Consider the following 23,184-nt stretch of genomic DNA (forward strand, 5'->3'; position numbering starts at 1 on the left):
GATACAAGTATACATGCTGATACATTCTTAAGCATGTGTTTCACACCAAGACAGGGTTACTCAAAGAAAACAAGTTAACCACTACTTTTTAGCTGCCTTTCTAGAGGATAACAAACATTAATTCAATGTTGACTCATCAAACTGCAATATCCCCACCTAATTAAGCGAAGGCATAGCATTTCCCACCTCCAAAACTTATGTCTGGCTAGTCAGTATATCAAATCAGAGAGACCACATGTCCCCACTCCAATCTCTCATATATGCCTGAGGATGTTAAAACCCCTACCTATTATAAACCTCTGCCCAATCCTTAATCAAACATCCTCTGGATCATTTTTCATCCACTCTCTTAATCTTCCTTGCTTTCTTAATGTATGACCAAATCATCTGAAGAAACCCTCTTCTACTCATAATTATATTTATGCACATTTGGAAGACATCTAGATAATGAGTGATGATGAATGTGTTTCCTTTGAGTTATCTTGCCTTGATGGGAAACAGCCAATGTTTAAGGGTAATTTTTTGTTTATAAATGTTCATATAATTATGCAGTGAACCCTCATATTAATGGACAAATAGTAGGGTGAAAGGGTGTACATTATTGCCAGTTGTCAGTACATTCCAAATTACAAAATTTATTTTTCATGATCCTAACAAAAATGGATAAAGTTCAGAATCAGTGGACTTGGTCTCCTTATCCCTCAATCCCATAATGAACCAGCTCACCCCAACTGCTCTCATCCCTCCTGTGTACACCTCAACCACTCTACCCCTCCTCTATAATTACCATGCAGTTGCAAAGAGTACAACAACTAAACAATAAACTGCCTCCATCTATTAGCAGACATGTGGTTGCAGGATCTTTGATGTACATCACCACATGATCTTCAATTATGTTTTTTTTTTTTTTTTACAATTTTGAGGAGGCTGGAGGCATACCTTACCTTTGATATACCTTTGAAGAGTTTTGAGAGTTTCTCTACTCTCTGGTGCTTGCCTGGTCAACCAGGCTGTTGCTGCTGGAGGCCCACTGCCCTACATATCCATCACAGCCTGGTTGATCTGGCACCTGGTGAAGATACTTGTCCAGTTTTCTCTTGTCCCAGCCGTGTTTCTGATATCTTCTGGTAAGATGTTGAATAATCTGGGACCCCGGATGTTGATACAGTGTTCTCTTATTATCCCCACTGCACCCCTGCTCCTCACTGGGTTTATTCTACACTTCCTCCCATATCCCTCACTCCAGTATGTTATGGCAGTGTGCAGATTTAGGACCAGGCCCTCCAGTACCTTCCAGGTATATATTATTTGTATCTCTCTCTCCTCCGCTCCAATGATTATATGTTCAAGACTTGAAGGCGTTCCCAGTAATTTAGGTGCTTTACTGGCTCAATGTAACCCATAAACGATCTCTGTATTTGTTCCAGCTCCAATATTTCTCCTGCTTTGAATGGGGCCATCAGCTCTGAGCAATATTCTAAATGGGGAAGCACTAGTGATTTGAAGAGTGTCACTATCGGCATTATTTCCCTTGTTTTGAAAGTTCTCAATACCCACTCCTTTATCTTCCTGGCTGTTGTGATCTTTGTCTTGTTATGATCTTTCAAAGAAAGGTCAGCCGACATAATTATTCCCAGGTCTTTTACGTGTTCCTTACATTCTATTTGGTGACCCTCTTGAGTTTTGTATACAGTGCTCCTTTTGAGTTCTTCATTCTTTCCATACCTAAGCAGCTGGAACTTATCACCATTGAACGTCATGTTGTTCTCCACTGCCCACTGGAAAACCCTGCTTATATCTTCTTGTACTTTTTCAGTGTCCTCTACCATAGTGACTTTCATGCTTATTTTAGTGTCATCTGCAAAATTATGATACAAAAGTGTGCCAGGTGTTTTTATTTATATCTGCTGTGAGGATGAGAAACAGCAAGAGGTGCCAGGACAGTGCCTTGGGGCACTGAGCTTTTGGAGATGTCATCTTTGAGGGCAATGTGTGATTTGAATAGCATGCAGAGAATTCAGTCTGGAGATTAGAAGATGGTGTGAGGTTACTAAAAGTATTACTCAGAGAGCTGAGGAGAAGCTGGTTAGGTGGTTTTATGCATTTAGAGGATGGAGCAAAATGGGATAACTAAAAAGGAACATAAATCTGAGGAAGGAAGGGAGGAGGGGTAGGTGTTGTCCCAGAAAGAGTTGGGGAAGAGGGCATTAAAGGTTTCAAGTGTTAGTGAACTGAACATCCAACAAGCTTGTATGATCACATGGAGGAAAGTGGTTTTTCATAACCTGATATGCTGTTGTGGCATGTGCAAGGTAATATTTATGAAGGGATTTAGGGAAACTGATTAGATGGACTCGAGTCCTGGAGGTGGGAAGAACAATACCTGCACTCTAAAAGAGAGATTAGACGATTGCTCTTCAGTGGGTCGTCTGAACTCTGATGCCACCACACTTTTGGCAAGAAAGTGATTGAATGAATGACAGTGAATTTTTTTTTTTTTAACATCCCACTTTGGTGGGAGATCCCAACATGTTAAAAAAAAATTATTCTATAGTTTTTATTTGCTCTGCAAATGAAATTTGTGTAAATTTGAAATAAAGACATATTCCTACTACAATAAATAATACACAGATAAATCATCTCATAATAAAATTGACACTTGCATCATGATAATTGGTACAATCTCACACTGCTAATAAAACTTTAAAAAAAAATTTATTTTCATTAGTCACTGAGCAAATCTGGATTGTATCAGTACAATAACTGACCAATGAAATACAAATTTGAGAAAGAGATGAATAATAAGAAAAGAAGACATTGCACACTGCACTAACCTTTCCACCGCCACTAAGAGAAAGGAAGAATGGTCGCCAGTCATTGACAAGATTTTCCCTGATGAAGTTTATCACTTCTTCAAATTTCTCATGGACTCCAAAGGTTCCTTGTAGAATAAGCCCATCTGGGAATCGCACCCTGAGGAGTAAAGTATTTAAAAATACTCTCTCTAAACTAACCCTCTCTTACCTGAACCTAATGTAAACTGTCCACTTGTCATTTCTGATATGCAATATGATTATCAGCCCACCTGCTTTAATCAGAAAAAATTAGATTTTTTCTCTCGTTTTCATGAAACACATTGATTTATCACATGTGTTACTGTATATGTACATGTACTGTATACATGAGGGTCATTACACAAGACAAAAAAAAAACTATTTTTCATTGAGAAGACTACTGCAAGTGTGGAAAACTTGAAATATATTTTTCAACTAAAGCTCAAAGAAACGCCAAATGACATCATTAGATTTGCTGTAGGTGCAGGTGTCTCAGGGAAATACAGATAAAAAACACACATTTTAATTTCATTGTTTAATTTTCTATAATCTCCATTACCTAGGTAGTAGGTTGGTAGACAGCAACCGCCCAGAGAGGTACTACCGTCCTGCCAAGTGAGTAAATCGAAAGCCTATAATTGTTTTACGTGATGGTAGGATTGCTGGTGTCTTTTTTCTGTCTCATGAACATGCAAGATTTCAGGTATGACTTCTACTTACACTTAGGTCACACTACACATACATGTACAAGCACATATACACACACCCCTCTGGGTTTTCTTCTATTTTCTTTCTAGTTCTTGTTCTTGTTTATTTCCTCATCTCCATGGGGAAGTGGAACAGAATTCTTCCTCCGTAAGACATGCGTGTTGTAAGAGGCAACTAAAATGCCGGGAGCAAGGGGCTAGTAACCCTTTCTCTTGTATATATTACTAAATGTAAAAGGAGAAACTTTCATTTTTCCTTTTGGGCCACCCCGCCTCGGTGGGATACGGTCGATGTGTTGAGAGAGAGAGAATCTCCTTTAATCTCATGTGGCATCCACATGGCTGCAATCTTGTGCACTGGCAAATCCTATCAGAAAATTTGAAATACAGAAGACTCACAAAACTCTGTGTTTTGTTAATTACATTACAATCCAACACCTGTCATCCTGAATGCAATATCCAGTCATGGCCACTGACTCGTCCGTGAAAATGGCCATGAAATATATTTCAAATTTTACTAATGGGCAAGACTGCAACCAAGTGGGTGCCATATGAAATTAAGGAAAATTACAGAAAATATAACAATACAAATAAAGAACAAAAAGGCACAATACCATAACTGGAATAATACACAAATAATCTGCACATAGAGAAGAAAGCTTATGACAACTGGCTCACTCTCTTCAGTCTGTGTGACTTATGAATGGCTCAAGACTGACAGGATCATCATCATAAGCCTTTCTCTCTCCTATGTAGGGGTTATTTGTGTAATGCATTTTTTTTTCTCTTGTCTATTCCTTTTGCATGCCTGTGGATTTGATGAATCTGGTGGCACTACTTAGTGTTTATTTTTGAGCTTTGAAATGTACAAGGTATCCCACAGCTTGATTGCTAGCGCACTCAGCTCACACACTAAAGTCTGGGGTCAATCCCCGGTACAGTTAGAAACACTAGGACATGTTTCCTTAAGACACCTGCTGTCCATGTTCACCTATCAGCACAATAGGTACCTAGGTGTTAGTCACCTGGTGTGGGTCACATCCTGGGGACAAAATTGACCTAATTTGCCCAAAATACTCTGCACGACCAGGGGCTTCCTATAAAGTAGTACAGGTCCTCCATCACAAATCTGGCATCATTGGGACCTGTAGTGTGCCGGATTACTGAGTTTGCCGGATTACAGAGTGGTTAGGTTAGAATACACTTAATAAAATTAACCAACTTGACTTACACAGTTCATTGAACATCGGCAAAAATCGAACATTTCCGCTACTTTGAGCTCAATTTCAAGGTACTTTTCGTCATGAAAGCAATCAAAATCACGTCTATTTCTGTAATATATCTTCCATTCTATCAAATGAGTAAAAAAAAATGAGAATACAACCATAAAAACCATATGAAAATATACTGCAAAGAGGCGGCTAATGGCTGAGGAGTGAACTCCCTTATTTATCGTCCGTCTTTTTTATTTTTGTTGTACGTTAAGAAGCATCTTTCCATCATACATTGCCCAAGTTTCAATGAGATAGCCCAACAAACAAGCGAGAAAAAAAAAATATTTGCCAAAAATCATATATGGCAAGCCCAAGCCAGGTACTGGAAATAAGTCACTTTGTCTGACTTTTCTGGGTTATCCTAGGTTCTCTATACATACACTGCTATGTATGATAATCTATGTAACTGTATTTGTGTATACCTGAATAAACTTATTTACTTCAAGTCTGTCAACTGAGTACAAGAAACTGCCCATTCACTTATTTCAACTACCCAATAAAGTGGTCAGAAATTGGCAATTTGGCCGATTTCACACAAATTTCAACAGATGCCAATTTCAAAATAGGGTCAGAATAAACAATGCAGACATTCCTGGCACTAAAATAACAGTTTCTTTGTTCATTAGTCACGGCTACAGGCCCCTCTTATATTACTCTTGCTTTTCATTTGGAATTTTTATTCACAAAAAATAGAAGATTTACTGTTATGCAGACTACTGCATTATTGTAATAATTGTATGAATAATGTCAAGCCATTCTTGACTCCGTATTGGAATTTAGACTGGCAGGCAGACAGGTGTTGGACGGTGATGTCATTTGTTTACTCTTGAGCTTCGCTAAAGAATAGAACATTTTCACTACTGTGAGCGCAATTTCAAGGTACTTTTCGTCATGAGAGCAATCAAAATCATATCTATTTCTGTAATATATCTTTCATTCTATCAAATGAGACCGAAAAAATGAGAATATAACCATAACAACCATACAAAAATATACGGCTAAGCGGCCGCTAATGGCTGAGAAATGAACTCCGCTATTTATGGTCTGATTTCTTTCATTTTTGGTGTACATGAAGAAGTATCTTTCCATCATACATTGCCCAAGTTTGAATAAGATAATCCAACAAACAAAGCTGACATCAGTAGTGACATACTACTGTATAGAAAGCCGCTTGTTATGCAGAGTATTTCAAGAAAATTAGGTCAGTATCCCAGGATAACACCCACACTAGTCAGCTAACACCCAGGTATCCATTTACTGATGTGTAAACATAGACAACAGGTGTAAAGAAACGCCTAATGTTTCTACCCTGGCTGGGAATTGAATATTTACCAAAAATCATATATGGCTAACCCAAGCCAGGTACTAAAAATAAGCCACATTGACTTTTTTTTGGGTTATCCTAGGTTCTCTACACATATGCTGCTATGTGTGATAATCTATATAGAGAAAATAACTTTTGTTTCAGGTTTATGGTGCAGTATGAGTGTATATCACAGTTAGCCCTGTGCTACACTCCGTTTTCTCTAATATAAGCCCCCAAGACAGGGATAGGAGAATGGTATTTGTATACCATATCCTCTTCATACCTCCGTCGAACTGCTCAGTGTTATGCCAAATATTATTCATTCTGGAGTATTTAACATGTTTTATGTTATTTATATTGTTTCTTATGTCATATTAGATCAATTGTGATAGGCAAATAAGCTGTAGTGTTGATATTAGCGTAATAATAAAGCATATTCTCCTGCTTCATGAGACTGAGCTCATGGCAACCGACAGTGGCTTCAAAGCCACCTTATCTTTAATGGATAATGTACTGTGTAGGTGCTTTACATAATGAGAAGCATTTCTTTTATTCATTGGAACCATGGCTAGGGCTAAAAGTAAGCAGGTTAAAACAATAAATGGAGAAAAAGAAATTGGAATGCCTTACGCAGTGTGTGGTGTGTGTGACTCAACAATCAATATTTGCACCAATAACTCATTACAGTTGTGACCGGGTGTGGAAGTGTGAATTGCTCATTACTCTATAATTTGTTCATGATTGTAGCCAAAGTATAAACGTAAGTAACCATTCTACAGAATTCATTACCTTTGTAACTTGTGAGCTCATTACCTTTGTACCTAGTTCAGCTATCAAAACTTTGGGGGCCCAGTCCCTGGACCCATTACGTACCTCTGTAATCTGTAAATACCTTTGTAACTTGTCATGATTGTGACCAGACTTACCTGGAGTTCATTACCTTTGTAAATTGTGAGTTCATTACCTTTGTAAATTGTGAGTTCATTACCTTTGTAAATTGTGAGTTCATTACCTCTGTAACTTGCTCAGCTATCAAAACTTTGGAGTCCAGTCCCTGGACCAATTATGTACCTCTGTAATCTTTTGACTACCACCCACAGGATGGGTATGGGGTGCATAATAAACATATTAAACTAAACTAAACTTACGCAGCAAGTAGTGCCACCAAACAGTACCAGAAGGTTGGTGTGGCAACCCTGGAAATTTGAAATTATGCTAGCCATGATGTACAGGCAGACCTGTACATCATTGATGTCAGCTTAGCCTGTATATCTTGTACATGTACTTGGAGAAACAATTATTATCATTTATTATTATTCCTAGGTAGTAGGTTGGTAGACAGCAACTGTTCAGCGAGGTACTACCATCCTGCCAAGTGAGTGTACAATGGAAACCTATAATTGTTTCACATGATCGTAGGATTCCTAGTGTCTTTTTTGTTTCATAAACATGTAAGATTTAAGATACATCTTGTTACTTCTACTTACATTTAGGTCACACTACACATGCATGTACAAGCATATATATACACACCCCTCTGGGTTTTCTTCTATTTTCTTGCTAGTTCCTGTTCTCATTTCCTCTTATCTCCATGGAGAAGCATATCAGAATTCTTCCTCCATAAGCCATGCGTGTTGTAGGAGGCGACTAAAATGTCGGGAGCAAGGGGCTAGTAATCCCATCTGCATATATAATTAAATTTAAAAGAACCTTTGTTTTTACTTTTGGCCACCGTGCCTAGGTGGGATATGGCCGGTTTGTTGAAAGAATAATAATAATAATAATAATGCTCTTTGCAACTTTAAATGCTCTGTATAAGAGTAACCAGATATCTAGTGCAAGTAACCTTTTAACACATGAAAATATTAAATTATATAAATTTCCTAAACTACTGCTAGGTTTGGAATGTGGTGATATTTTAGCTAATGCTATATAGTGGAACCTTGGTTTATGAATGCCCCTGCAGTACATTATACAACTGATGGTAAGGCACCAGCTGCTCTAGACACAATTTCAGGGTCCTCTTCAGTGAAAAAGTCTAACTTTAATTCATTCAGTTAGTCATTCAGTCAGTCAGTCAGTCAAGTCAGTCAGTCAAGTCAGTCAGTCAGTCAAGTAAGTAAGTCAGTCAGTCAAGTCAGTCAGTCAGTCAAGTAAGTCAGTCAGTCAGTCAGTCAAAGTAAGTCAGTCAGCCAAGTAAGTCAGTCAGTCAAGTAAGTCAGTCAAGTCAGTCAGTCAAGTCAATCAGTCAAGTCAGTCAGTCAAGTCAGTCAGTCAGTCAAGTAAGTCAGTCAGTCAAGTAAGTCAGTCAGTCAGTCAGTCAGTCAAGTAAGTCAGTCAGTCAGTCAAGTAAGTCAGTCAGTCAAAGTAAGTTAGTCAAGTCAGTCAGTTAGTCAGTCAAGTCAACAGTCAAGTCAGTCAGTCAGTCAGTCAAGTAAGTCAGTCAGTCAAAGTAAGTCAGTCAGTCAAAGTAAGTCAGTCAGTCAGTCAAGTAAGTCAGTTAGTCAAGTCAGTTAGTCAAGTCAGTCAGTCAAGTCAATCAGTCAAGTCAGTCAGTCAAGTAAGTCAGTCAGTCAAGTAAGTCAGTCAGTCAGTCAAGTAAGTCAGTCAGTCAAGTAAGTCAGTCAGTCAGTCAAGTAAGTCAGTCAGTCAAGTAAGTCAGTCAGTCAGTCAAGTAAGTCAGTCAGTCAGTCAAGTAAGTCAGTCAGTCAGTCAAAGTAAGTTAGTCAAGTAAGTCAGTCAGTCAAGTCAATCAGTCAGGTCAGTCAGTCAAGTCAGTCAGTCAAGTCAGTCAGTCAAGTCAGTCAGTCAAGTCAGTCAAGTAAGTCAGTCAGTCAAGTAAGTCAGTCAGTCAAGTAAGTCAGTCAGTCAGTCAAGTCAGTCAGTCAGTCAAGTAAGTCAGTCAGTCAAGTAAGTCAGTGAGTCAGGTAAGTCAGTCAGGTAAGTCAGTCAGTCAGGTAAGTCAGTCAGTCAAGTAAGTCAGTCAGTCAGTCAAAGTAAGTTAGTCAAGTAAGTCAGTCAGTCAAGTCAATCAGTCAGGTCAGTCAGTCAAGTCAGTCAGTCAAGTCAGTCAGTCAGTCAAGTCAGTCAGTCAGTCAAGTAAGTCAGTCAGTCAAGTAAGTCAGTCAGTCAAGTAAGTCAGTCAGTCAGTCAAGTCAGTCAGTCAGTCAAGTAAGTCAGTCAGTCAAGTAAGTCAGTGAGTCAGGTAAGTCAGTCAGGTAAGTCAGTCAGTCAGGTAAGTCAGTCAGTCAGGTAAGTCAGTCAGTCAGGTAAGTCAGTCAGTCAGTCAAGTCAGTCAGTCAGTCAAGTAAGTCAGTCAGTCAAGTAAGTCAGTCAGTCAAGTCAGTCAGTCAAGTCAGTCAGTCAGTCAAGTCAGTCAGTCAGTCAAGTCAGTCAGTCAGTCAAGTCAGTCAGTCAGTCAAGTAAGTAAGTCAGTCAGTCAAGTAAGTCAGTCAGTCAGTCAAGTAAGTCAGTCAGTCAAGTAAGTCAGTCAGTCAAGTAAGTCAGTCAGTCAAGTAAGTCAGTCAGTCAAGTAAGTCAGTCAGTCAAGTAAGTCAGTCAGTCAAGTAAGTCAGTCAGTCAAGTCAGTCAGTCAGTCAAGTAAGTCAAGTCAGTCAGTCAAGTCAGTCAGTCAAGTTAGTCAGTCAAGTCAGTCAGTCAGTCAAGTAAGTCAGTCAGTCAAGTAAGTCAAGTCAGTCAGTCAAGTAAGTCAGTCAGTCAGTCAAGTAAGTAAGTCAGTCAAGTAAGTCAGTCAGTCAGTCAAGTAAGTCAGTCAGTCAGTCAGTCAAGTAAGTCAGTCAGTCAAGTCAGTCAGTCAGTCAGTCAAGTCAGTCAGTCAAGTCAGTCAGTCAAGTCAGTCAAGTCAGTCAGTCAAGTCAGTCAAGTCAGTCAGTCAAGTCAGTCAGTCAAGTCAGTCAGTCAAATAAGTCAGTCAGTCAAATAAGTCAGTCAGTCAAGTAAGTCAGTCAGTCAAGTAAGTCAGTCAGTCAAGTAAGTCAGTCAGTCAAGTAAGTCAGTCAGTCAAGTCAGTCAGTCAGTCAAGTAAGTCAGTCAGTCAAGTAAGTCAGTCAAGTAAGTCAGTCAGTCAAGTAAGTCAGTCAGTCAAGTAAATCAGTCAGTCAAGTAAATCAGTTAGTCAGTCAAGTAAGTTAGTGAGTCAAGTAAGTTAGTCAAGTCAGTCAGTCAGTCAAGTCAGTCAGTCAAGTCAGTCAGTCAGTCAGTCAGTCAAGTCAGTCAGTCAGTCAGTCAAGTCAGTCAGTCAGTCAAAGTCAGTAAGTCAGTCAGCAACACTGGTATGCCTACTGGGTGCCATGATTGCTTGGCAGATACAAGATAAAGTAATTAAAAGATCAAAACACAATTCACAAACACACCTAGCTTGTAGGAAAGAAGTGGAACTGAACACATAAGTTGGGATGGTGGTTTCGGGAGTGTCGGGGGATGGCGGGAGGTCTCCATCGCTGACCCACAACAAGGTGGCCGCTTGAGGTAGGGAATGGCCACCCCCACTTGTCAGATAATGTCATATTTTATTCATTCTAGAGTATATATCAGGTTTGTAAGTTATTTATATTGTTTATTATGTCATATAAGATGAACTGTGATAGATAAATAAACCGTAGAGCTGATATTAGCGTCATAATCCTGCCTCCTGAGAGCAGGAATTCCGCTGGAATGGATTAATTGCATTTCAATTAATTTAAATGAGGAAAACTGACTCAGCATACAAGCAGATCGGGATACGAGCAAGGTCACAGAATGGATTAAACTCATAAGCCGAGGTTCCACTGTAGCACTGTATCAAATATGAAATTTTCAGAAAAATCATTCAAGTTAATTTAAGTTTGGACATACCCAATACTATACAATGACATTTTCATTTTAACTTTGAACAACTGTGATATGCATTCCAACTATACATTCTCAATCACTAAACAAGCATGGTATTTAACACATAGCAAAACATTTGTTTCTTACCGTATAAGTGAAAACCTGTACTTTCTCATTTCCCTTATCTCTTGCCGCTCCCTCATGGCTTTTGTCAATAGCATCTGGCTTCTCTCAACGGCTGTCGTTCTGAAAATAATAAGCTTGATCATCTCAGACAGGTTTATATTATCTTAATAGGAAGAACAGGATGCATGAAAATTTATTATTAGATATTATTTAAACTCCATGGGGAAGTGGAGAGAACTCTCTTTCTGTAAGCCATGCGTGTTGTAATGGCGACTAAAATGCCAGGAGCAAGGGACTAATAATCCCTTCTCCTGTATAAGTTATTAATTGTAAAAAGAAGAAAAATTTTACAGGTCTCCCTCAACATTCGCGAGGGTTAGAGGATCAACAGCCTAGCGAATGTTGAAAAATAGCTTCCTTAACCTGTTGCACCATGAACAATCATAAAATACATGAAAACATCGTAAAATATTGTACTATAGACATACATGTTATGGTTTAATAACATGTATGTTATTAAATACCACTGCCTCAACCACTCCCTCCACCACTGCCTCAACCACTGCTTCTACCACTCCCTCGTATTTTTGTACAATTTCTTTCTTCAATTCTATCGTGTTTCTCAATTTTTATACCAAAGGGCTGGCGCTAGCAAGTCTCTTTAGGCCCATGGTTAATTATGTAGCAGTCACACTCAATCTACAAGCACCAAACAATGAATTGTGAAATGTTTGGAAGAGCACGGAGGCTAATGCTCACTCCAGCATAAACAAAGCCAAACTGACTCATGATGCCTCCCACCATAGTTTCAACCCTCATTTTTGTACAATTTCCTTCTTCAATTCTATCATATTATTATTATTAATAACATGTATTATTATTATTAACCCTTAAACTGTCCAAACAAATTTATGTTCACATGCATAGTGCTCCAAAAGTAGATCTAAGTTTTTTTTAGATATTTTCAAATATAAAAAAAAAAGCAGATCAAATTTTTTTTTACACGTTTTCAAATGTAAAAAAAAAGAAAAGAAGATCTACTTTTTTTACATACTTTCAAATGTTGAAAAAACGTAGATCTACGTTTGGACAGTTTAAGGGTTAATGACATGTATTATTATTATTATTATTATTATTATTATTATTATTATTAACATGTTAATAAATACTGCTACCTCTACCACTTCCTCAACCACTGCCCCTACCACTGCCCCTACCACTGCCTCAACCACTGCCTCAACCACTGCCTCAACCACGGCCTCAACCACGGCCTCAACCACGGCCTCAACCATGGCCTCAACCACGGCCTCAACCACGGCCTCAACCACTGCAGTCACACTTAATCTACAAGCACCAAACACAATGAATTATTGTGAAATCTTTGGAAGAGTATGGAGGCTAATCCTCACCCCAGCATAAACAAATCCACACTGCCTCCACCACTGTTTCAACCCTCGTATTTTTGCACAATTTCCTTCTTCAATTCTATCGTATTATTATTATTATTATTATTATTATTATTATTATTATTATATTATTATTTTATTATTATTTTATTATTATAATTACAGTGGACCCCCGGTTAACGATTTTAATCCGTGCAAGAGGGCTCATCGTTATGCGAAATAATCGTTATGCGAATGAATTTTCCCCATAAGAAATAATGGAAATAAAATTAATCCGTGCAAGACGCCCAAAAGTATGAAAAAAATTTTTTTTTACCACATGAAATGTTAATTTTAATACACACAAACTGAAAAAGGCATGCACAATTACATGACACTTACTTTTATTGAAGATCTGGTGATGATTGATGGGATGGGAGGAGGGGAGAGCATTATCTTCTTACTGTTTAGAAGGGGAATCCCCTTCCATTACGACTTGAGGTAGCAAGTCCTTTTCTGGGGTTACTTCCCTTCTTCTTTTAATGCCACTAGGACCAGCTTGAGAGTCACTGGACCTCTGTCGCACAACAAATCTGTCCATAGAGCTCTGTACCTCCCGTTCCTTCAAGACTTTCCTAAAATGGGCCATAACATTGTCATTGAAATAGTCACCAGCACGGCTTGCAACAGCTGTGTCAGGGTGATTTTCATCTATAAAGGTTTGCAGTTCAACCCACTGTGCACACATTTCCTTAATCTTTGAAGTAGGCACAATGGATTCCACAACTGGCATAGGCTTCTCAGGGTTAGCCCCAAACCCTTCAAAATCTTTCTTAATTTCCATACTAATTCTCACCCTTTTTACCACAGGGTTGGCACTAGAAGCTTTCTTGGGGCCCATGGTCACTTATTTTCCAGAAACAGCACCGAAAACACTGTAATAATACGAAATATTCCGAGTGTATGCTTGGATGTTACCGCGGAGGCTGGCTGGTAAACAATGGGACGGCCGGCACATGTGAGGGCACATTGGACGCGTCTCGGACGAAAATCGGTAAGCGGGTTTTTAATCGGTATGCGCGGCAAAAATTTTGCGATAAAAGTAATCGGTATGCGGAAAAATCGCTATGTGATGCCATCGTTATGCGGGGGTCCACTGTATTATTATTATCAGCAGTAGCAGAAATGTTCAATTCTTTGCCTTGTTCAAGAGTAAACAAATGATGTCACCATCCAATACCTGTCCGAATGGCCATTCCAATGTGCAGTCATACCTTTGATATACCTTTGAAGAAATTTGGGAGTATATCTACTCTCTGAGCCTGGCCATGATGCCAGGCTCGTCTGGTGCTTGCCTGGTCAACCAGGCTGTTGCAGCTGGATACCCGCTGCCTCACATATCCATCACAGCCTGGTTGATCTGGCACCTAGTGAAGATACTTGTCTAGTTTCCTCTTGAAGACTCCTACACTTGTTCCAGCAGTGTTTCTGATATCTTCTGGTAAGATGTTGAAAAGTCTGGGACCCCGGATGTTGATACAGTGTTCCCTTATTGTCCCCACCGCACCCCTGCTCCTCACCGGGTTTATTTTACACTTCCTCCCATATCTCTCACTCCAGTATGTTATGGCAGTGTGCAGATTTGGGACCAAGCCCTCAAGTACCTTCCAGGTATATATTATCATGTACCTCTCTCTCCTCCGCTCCAATGAGTACATGTTCAAGACTTGCAGGCGTTCCCAGTAGTTTAGGTGCTTTACTGGCTCAATGTGAGCCGTAAACGATCTCTTTATTTGTTCCAGCTCCGATATTTCTCCTGCCTTGAACGGGGCCATCAGCACTGAGCAATATTCTAAGTGAGGGAGCACTAGCAATTTGAAGAGTGTCACCATCAGCATTATTTCCCTTGTTTTGAAAGTTCTCAATACCTACCCAGTCATCTTCCTGGCTGTCGTGATCTTTGTCTTGTTATGGTCTTTAAAAGAAAGGTCTAATGACATAATTATTCCTAGGTCTTTTACGTGTTCCTTACGTTCTATTTGGTGACCCTCTTGAGTTTTGTATATAGTGCTCCTATTGAATTCATTCTTTCTATACCTAAGCAGCTGGAACTTATCACCATTGAACGTCATGTTTTCCACTGCCCACTGGAAAACCCTGTTTATGTCTTCCTGTACTTTTTCAGTGTCCTCTACCGTACTGACTTTCATGCTTATTTTAGTGTCATCTGCAAATGATGATACAAAAGTGTGCCGGGTGTTTTTGTCTGTCTGCTATGAAGATGAGGAACAGAAGAGGTGCCAGGACAGTGCCTTGGGGCACTGAGCTTTTGACCTCACTGATGCTGGATCTTGCCCTGTTCACTACTACTTTTTGTGTTCTATGTGTTAGGAAACCTAAAATCCATCTGCCTACCTTCCCCGTAATGCCCATGGCCTTCATTTTGTGCGCTATCACCCCATGATCGCATTTGTCAAACGCCTTTGCAAAATCTGTGTAAATCACATCTGCGTTTTGGTCGTCTTCCAGTGCCTCCGTAATTCTGTCATAATGGTTCAGCAGCTGTGACAGACATGATCGTCCTGCTCTAAAACCATGCTGGTTCGGGTTATGTTGGTTGTGCTGGTCCATGAAATTTGTAACCTGTCGTCTCATCACTCTTTCGAAGATTTTTATGATGCGAGAGGTTAGGGCTACTGGTCTGTAATTTTTAGCTAGTGCTGTACTTCCTCATGAATGGGTTGACATTATTTACACTGTAGTTTAATAACAAACAAAACACTCACCACACAGTCGTGGGAGGGCTGGCTACCAGTTGCGGGGGTCGGAGGGAGGGTAGTAGGGACACGCGAGTGGCAGGAAACTTAAATACGATTTGGCGACTGGGAATTTGGGGGCTGAGAATTCGCAAATGTGTGAAGCCCGTGAAAGTTGAAAATGTGAATGTTGAGGGAGACCTGTATTTCATTTTTTGGGTCACCCAGCATCAGTGGGAGATAGCAAGTGTTATTAAATTAACATAATAACAATGATTTTCAAGTTTTCTACAACACAAAATAATCCAAGGCATAGATAGACAGTGTAGACAAGTACAGTACAGTGGACCCTCGTTTTTCGTGATTAATCCGTTCCAGAGAGTCCGCTAAAAGTCAAAATTCATGAATGGCGAAACCATTTTCCCCATAAGAAATAATGGTAATACAATTAATTCATTCCAGACACCCAAAAATACTAAAAAACAAAAAAAAAATCCAAATTATATAGATTTACACACAAAACAATGAGAAATCAAGTACATATATCTATAAAATAATAATATTACACTTAACCTTTATTGAAGACTTCTGGGTGGATGGAAGACAGGAGGAGGGCAGAGGATGAAGGTACACTATTGTTTGAAAGGGGAATCCCCTTCCATAAAGACTTCAGGTACCAAGTCTTTTTCCAGGGTTACTTCCTTTCTTTGTTTTTTAATGGCACTGGAACCAGCTTGAGAGTCACTGGACCCCTGTCGCACAAAATATCTGTCCAGAGAGCTCTGTTCCTGGCATTTCTTTAACCCTTTGGGGGTCGCCAGGCCCTCTCAGAGACTTGTTCTCAGGGTCGCCAAAATTTAAAAAAAAATAAATATATATAAATGAAAAGATAGAGAATCTTTTCCCGATCATAATGACACCAAAAGTATGAAATTTGATGGAAAACTTACGGAATTATGCTCTCGTGAAGTAAGCGGTCTCGACGATGTTTACGCATTGGCGATTTTGCCCACTTTGAGCCCTATTTTCGGCCAATTTCAGTGTACTAGTCGACAAGAATCATAACTATTTCGCTAGAACTCCATTTTTTCTATCGAATGAGTACAAGAAACCACCCATTTACCGATTTCAACTATCCAATAAAGTGGTCAGAATTTAGCAATTTTTTCAATTTCACACAAATTTCAAAAGATGTCAATTTCCGAATAGGGTCCAGAATAAACAAGAAAGATATTCCTGGCACTAAAATAACAAGTTCTCTGTTCATTAGTCACATCCCCAGGCCCCTCTTATATTTCTTTGGCTTTCCACTTTGAATTTTTATTCTTACAAAAAATAGAAGATACTATACTGTTATGCAGACTACTGCATTAGTGTAGAAATGGTATAAATAATATCAGCACACTCGTGAAAGAATATTAGACTCACCAGTTGATGTGTATTGGACGCTTGGCATGATTTGTTTACTTCTGAACTTTGGTAAAAATCGAACATTTCTGCTACTTTGAGCTCAATTTAAAGGTACTTTTCATTGTAAAACCAGTCAAAATCATCTCAATTTCTGTAATATGTCTTCCATTCTATAAAATGAGTCCAAGAAAACTAGAATACAACAATAAATACCATACGAAAATACAGAGCAAAGTCGCTGTTTTAATCCAAAAACACGGTCAAAGTTTTTTTTTCTCATTACGCACTGTGAGCTGCAGGATTTTTTTATACTGCGCACACTGACCACATAGACCCATTCTTTCATATGTAGGCCTACCAGCTTTGTCTCACTAGATTTGAGGGCGCTAGAATTTAGGCATACTAGTACATCAAAAACCCTGGGGCATAAGCCGTACTAGTATGGCCGAAACCCCCAAAGGGTTAAAACATACCTAAAATGGGACACAACATTGTCATTGTACATGTTGCCAATACAGCCTGCAACAGCTTTGACAGGGTAAAGTTCATCCATAAGTGTATGCACTTTAGTCCACATTGCACAAATGTCCTTAATCACTGAAGAAGGCACTTTCCTCCATCTCTCTTCCTCCTCCTCTAAAGCGATTTCCTGAGCTGTGGTCTGCTGCTGTTGCAGATGAAGGTCTTGCAGCTCTGTAGTGGTTAGCTCTTCATCGTGGTCCTCCACCAACTCTTCCACACCCTTGAAACTCACATCCAACCCCATGGAATTCCCCAATACCACAATACTTTTCACAATTGGCATAGGCTCCTCAGGGTTAGCCCCAAACCCTTCAAAATCCCTCTCTTGTACACACTGTGGCCACAATTTTCTCCAAGCAGAGTTCAAAGTCCTGCAAGTCACTCCCTCCCAAGCCTAACCTATAAAGTTTATGCAATGGAGGATATTGAAGTGATCTTTCCAGAACACTCTTAGGATCAATTCAGTGTCTAAGGTCACTTCAAAGCACTTTTGAAACACTGCTTTGGTGTACAATTTTTTGAAGTTTGAAATGACCTGCTGGTCCATGGGCTAGAGGAGAGGAGTGGTATTAGGGGGCAAGAACTTCACTGTGATGAAACGAAACTCCTGCACCATTTGTTCTTCCAAGTCTGGAGGATGAGCAGGAGTATCATCCATTACCTGGAGGCACTTGAGTTCAAATTTATTTTCCAGGAGGTATTTCTTCACACTGGGGCCAAACACTTCATTAAACCAATCAAGGAAAATGTCCCTCATGACCCATGCCTTACTGTTAGCCTTCCACATCACACACAAATTAGCCTTGGCAACTCTGTTTTTCCTGAACACTCTGGGATTTTCAGAGTGATACACCAGTAAAGGCTTCACTTTGAAATCCAAACAAGCATTACTACAAAACATGAGAGTTAGCCTGTCTTTCACAGGCTTGCGTCCTGTCAGTGCCATTTCCTCCTGAGTGATGTAGGTCCTCTTTGGCATTTTCTTCCAAAACAGGCCTGTTTCATCACAAATGAACACTTGTTGGGGTTTGAATTGTTCAGTCTCTATGTACCTCTTGAACTCCTGAACATACTTTTCAGCCGCTTTTTTGTCAGCACTTGCAGTCTTGCCACGCCTTACCACACCGTGTATGTCACTATGCTTCTTAAATCTCTCAAACCAGCCTTTCCTGGCCATAAAATCACAAACATCAGCACTCATTGCAGGCATTTTCTTTACGAGATCGTCATGCAACTGCCTTGCCTTTTCACAAATTATCAACTGCATAACACTATCTCCTGCTAACTGTTTTTGGGTAATCCACACCAACAATAACCTCTCCACTTCAAGGATTTGCAATCTCTTTTTTCTCAGCATATCTACCCCTTTTGCAACAACAGCTACCTTGATTTCCTTTCCCTTCGCCATGATGGTTTGCCATACATCCTGGCAAGCTCTGAAACATGCACTCCACTTTCATATTTTTCAATGATTTCTTTCTTTAATTCGATCAATTTCTCACTTTCTTTACCAAAGGGCTGGCACTAGCTTTCTTTGGGCCCATGGTGACTTATTTAGCAGTTGGAAGCACAAAAAAGAATGGAATATTAAGAAATGTATTGTATGAATGCGTGGGATGATGGTCACTCGCTGATAAACAATGGTACACTGAGTGTGAATGGTGTGGGAGACTGGCTTTGTGTGCGCGCTGACACTGGATGTGTACCAGATGATCGCCAAATCACAAGGTCAATCATGAACTGCAAGGCTATATTTCACCAAAAAATGTTCCCAAAAGTCGAATTTCACGAAAGTCGCAGCCGCCGAAACAAGGGGGTTCACTGTATATACTTTTCACCAGGAATGAAACAAGAACAGGAGGATAACACTAAATTACTTTCTAAAGAGCTGTAAGGATATTGGGAAAAAATTTCAGCATTACAGGAATAAAGAAACAATTAAGACATTGGAAATAGACTCTATAAAGGGATTTAAAAATAAACAAGAGACCTATTTTAAATCAGTTGAAAACAGGAGACAGTATAAAAAACTAGTGCTTAACTCCATGCCCTGCTAATTCAAACAGATAATTAAACACATTACACAGGGTTTCCACTGGATTAGGAGAATATTTGGAGGGCTTTTTACGACAAACAGTCCAAAATGCGTTAAGGGTAAATTTGCATAACTAGTGCGATAAATTTTTCCTCACCCAGCAAATGTATAAAACAATTACAATAAATGTGAACAGAAAAAAAGAGATATAAAATAAACAAAGCCTTGATAAGTTTGATAAAAAATGACAATAAAAAACTGTGCACCAATACAAGCACAATGATAAATCCACAATAAAATGAATGGTATGTGACTCAAGAAATCGTAATGACACGATTGCAAACAAACCATACCCCCGGCCGGGATTGAACCCGCGATCATAGAGTCTCAAAACTCCAGCCCGTCGCGTTAGCCACTAGACCAGCTAGCCACAATAAGATTCATCCAACTAGGTATATTTCTACACCATAGGAAGGTTAGCACAGGCACCACTGTGACCACAAATGCAAGTTTTTACAGACGAATCTCCAGCTAGCGTGGCCGTGACGAACTCTAGCTCAAGTCCCTTCACTGCCGTCAACATGACTCAAGAAATCGTAATGACACGATTGCAAACAAACACAAACTTGCATTTGTGGTCACAGTGGTGCCTGTGCTAACCTTCCTATGGTGTAGAAATATACCTAGTTGGATGAATCTTATTGTGGCTAGCTGGTCTAGTGGCTAACTCGACGGGCTGGAGTTTTGAGACTATGACCGCGGGTTCAATCCCGGCCGGGGGTATGGTATGAATGGTATGTGATTAAGTCTTTCTTGATCCAGCAAGCAAAGAAAGTAGGAAAGAGAACAGGATAAATGAAAACTTGTGATAAACTTGCGCTCTGATGTTTGTGCTGGGAGTGGGCTGTAGAGGCACTGAAGGGGAGGTACAAGGTGCACGAGCGAAAAAAAAAATTGAAAAATTATGGAAATTGAGTTAATCATATAGAAAAATAGCTTAACTCTTAAGGAACACTCTGGTACAAGAATCAATGTTCTACAACGTTTCTACAAGGAATTATAGTCATTTATATCAGGTATGGTAACGGCGATGTGTGTAGTGCATCTGCGCTCAGTCCATATATTTTTTGGAATTTTATCCTTGTTTTTTCTTGCTTTTTATTGCATTATTCTTTCCATTATAATAATTGACTATTTGGCATCATAAAAAAGTAGGCGGAGCTTATCTGTAGACTTCTAGCCAATCAGGAACCATCTGGGAACACTGGCAGTATTCCCACACCAGAGAGAGGCATGAGAAATCATTTCATTATTACTCTTATATCAACTCTACGGCTTATTTATCTATCAGAATTGATCTAATATGATATAATAAACACTATAAATAACATACAAACATGTTATATACTCTAGACTGAATAAAATAGGCCATAATATGGCGAGAGTCCACCAGCAATATTCGATATAAAATTATTACTCCTCGTCTCCATGTCGTATTCTTTGGTCTTTGAGTAAGAGAAAACGGTGTTTTGAAGAGGATAACTGCAGTAGAACACCAGTTTACTAAGGAAACCACCGAAAGAAATGGGATTTTCGCAAAATAAACAAAAAAAATTTCGAAACGGCGGGCCGGCCGGCGTTCCAGGCCAATATCTCGGAAGTAACTTATTCACTTATTTCACTTTCCTACGCCTTTATTACTTAAGTGGGATAATATTCACAGAAATTGTAAAATAATGATTGTTCTTATTTTTAATGATACACTTTTGGAAATATTCCAAATATTTTGGGATTTATGTGGGAGTAAAGGGCAGATTTTTTACAAAAGTGTAAGAGCTAACAAACTTTATTTTTTTTTAAATAAAGATAAGATATTTAGAGGAAAGTGCGTCATGAAAAAATCATATTAGCATTGTTCTCTCGGCACCAAGTGCCCAAACAACCTTACGTCGTCCCATATAGGACTACCATCCTGCCAAAGGACATTTTCAGTATATCTTTCTTTTTTCAGTTGTTGTTTGGTATATCTTATTGACAAATATTTTCAGTAAATAGTGTAAATACATCGTCTTGTGCACCAAAAATGAAAGAAATCCGACGGTAAAAAATTTGACAAAAAATAGTTGTTTAACTGCCCCTGAATGCCCTTCCCTACAATCCCCCACTAGGTCAACTCCCAGGTAAGATGTAGAGACATTAATGCCAGGAGTGCAGCAAATGCCAAAGAGAGATTGCTATTGACAGATTTTTCAAGTTTGGAGTCTCTGAGTGCTAAGGTCAGGCAAAAAATATACTATTGCTTAACCTGAACATTTTTTCTTTTTGAGGCAATTTTATTACAGCCATTCCATCATTTGCAGATTTTTATATTTAAATTTTTTAATCCAAATTTTTGTTACATAGCAGGTAAATAATACGAGTTTCCTTCAAATAGTTAACAACTCCACTTCACCATAAAACTATTTCTTCAAATCTATGCTTCTCTGTTAACTTTATTACAAATCTGCACTTCAAACACCTTGTAGTGATTACTTATACTTTTATCTAAGTACTGTTCACATACCTGTTTTGCATCTCACGCCGCAGCTCATCAGCACTCAAGTTAAAGAATTCAGCTGGCAAATCGACATGTTTTGCTGCTTCAGCAGGGAGAAGAATGTTGAGATTACGATCTAGCTGAGGTCGTACAGGCTCAGCACTAACTAAAGCATCTCGTAATTGCTCCAGAGGAGTTAGATCACTAAGTTTTTCTTTAGGAAATACCTAAGGAAGAAAAACAAAATTAATACAGAAACACTCACTCATTGTAAATTATGTCATCACTATATAAGAGCTCAGTTTCTGATAATACTGCATAATATACTCTCTCCCACAATATACCAAGGCAAGTACCTACATTCTCTCCTGTTTAGAGAAAAAGTAATTTCTATATGTTGTGGTGAAGGGGGTAAAGTAACAGATGTCTCATGGATTAAAGGAAAGAATGACAAATCTAGAACAAAATTATGCACGGCAGCAAGAACTGATAATGAAGAATTTTTAATAACTCGCCAAGAGACCATTACAAGAGCTACCCGATATTAGAAAGGAAAACATAGGACATAAAGGAGATAAAAGTTTAAAAGAAAGGATAAAAAATAATATGAAAAATGCCAAAGCAGAAGGCAAACCTAGATAAATTGGCACAGCTGGATCATATCACAGAAAATCTCAACAAAAGCTTTGAGAAAAATATAAAGGATTATAGGAATATACAGTAGGGTCCCACTTATCGGGCAGGTTAGGTTCCAGGCTACCACCAGAAAGTGGACATCGTCGGAAAGCAGAATGCCATTTTTTCCATTTATAAATGCATACAAATGCTAGATAACAAGTTTACACTAATATATATTACACTAACAGTAGAAATACGCATTAAAAACAATAAAAAGTAAAATACATACATAGTACATTCAAATGCTTGTAGTCTTAATGTAGGGTGAGGTGAGTAGTATTTATTTGTAGGAAGTCAGAGGTAGGTAGCCAGTAGGTGTAGGTAGCCAGGAAGCCCACCTGGCTCCCATTCCCAAATGTAATATACAATATTTAAAGCAACCCAGAGCGATAAAATACACATATAGTACACTCATTACTTACCTTAAAAAGTGTAGTCTTAATGTAGGGTGAGAGGTGAGTACAGGTCTCCCTCAACATTCCCAAGGGTTAGGGGATCATGAGCCTAGCGAGTGTTGAAAAATTGCGAATGTTTGGTGACCCAATATATTGTAGAGAAATATAATACAATACTGCTTCCTTAACTTGTTGAACCATGAACAATCATAAAATACATGAAAACATCGTAAAATATTGTACTATATACATACATGTTATGGTTTAATAACATGTACATTATTAATTACCAATGCCTCCACCACTGCCTCCACCACTGCCTCCACGACTGCCTCAACCACTGCCTCAACCACTGCCTCAACCACTGCCTCAACCACTGCCTCAACCACT

At 39.0% G+C, this 23,184-nt stretch overlaps 1 protein-coding gene across 4 annotated transcripts in view; it reads right to left on the reverse strand.

The window, feature by feature from the left end:
• Positions 1–23,184, reverse strand: part of LOC128698704 (UBX domain-containing protein 6) — a 122,185-nt gene that overhangs the window by 2,656 nt on the left and 96,345 nt on the right. For 2 of the 4 annotated variants that reach the window (XM_070097758.1, XM_070097757.1), the window contains 4 exons: positions 21,749–21,948; positions 11,099–11,197; positions 2,835–2,973; positions 10–2,022 (listed from right to left, as the gene is read on the reverse strand). In XM_070097758.1, the coding sequence (XP_069953859.1) occupies positions 1,867–2,022; positions 2,835–2,973; positions 11,099–11,197; positions 21,749–21,948 (594 nt within the window). In that variant the 3' untranslated portion in view covers positions 10–1,866. Of the gene's footprint in view, positions 1–5; positions 2,023–2,834; positions 2,974–11,098; positions 11,198–21,748; positions 21,949–23,184 lie in introns of those variants that run through there. The other 2 variants (XM_070097760.1, XM_070097759.1) reach the window with 2 other exon arrangements.

This window comes from Cherax quadricarinatus, chromosome 59 (assembly GCF_038502225.1).
Source record: "Cherax quadricarinatus isolate ZL_2023a chromosome 59, ASM3850222v1, whole genome shotgun sequence".
NCBI classification, from domain to species: Eukaryota; Metazoa; Arthropoda; class Malacostraca; order Decapoda; family Parastacidae; genus Cherax; species Cherax quadricarinatus.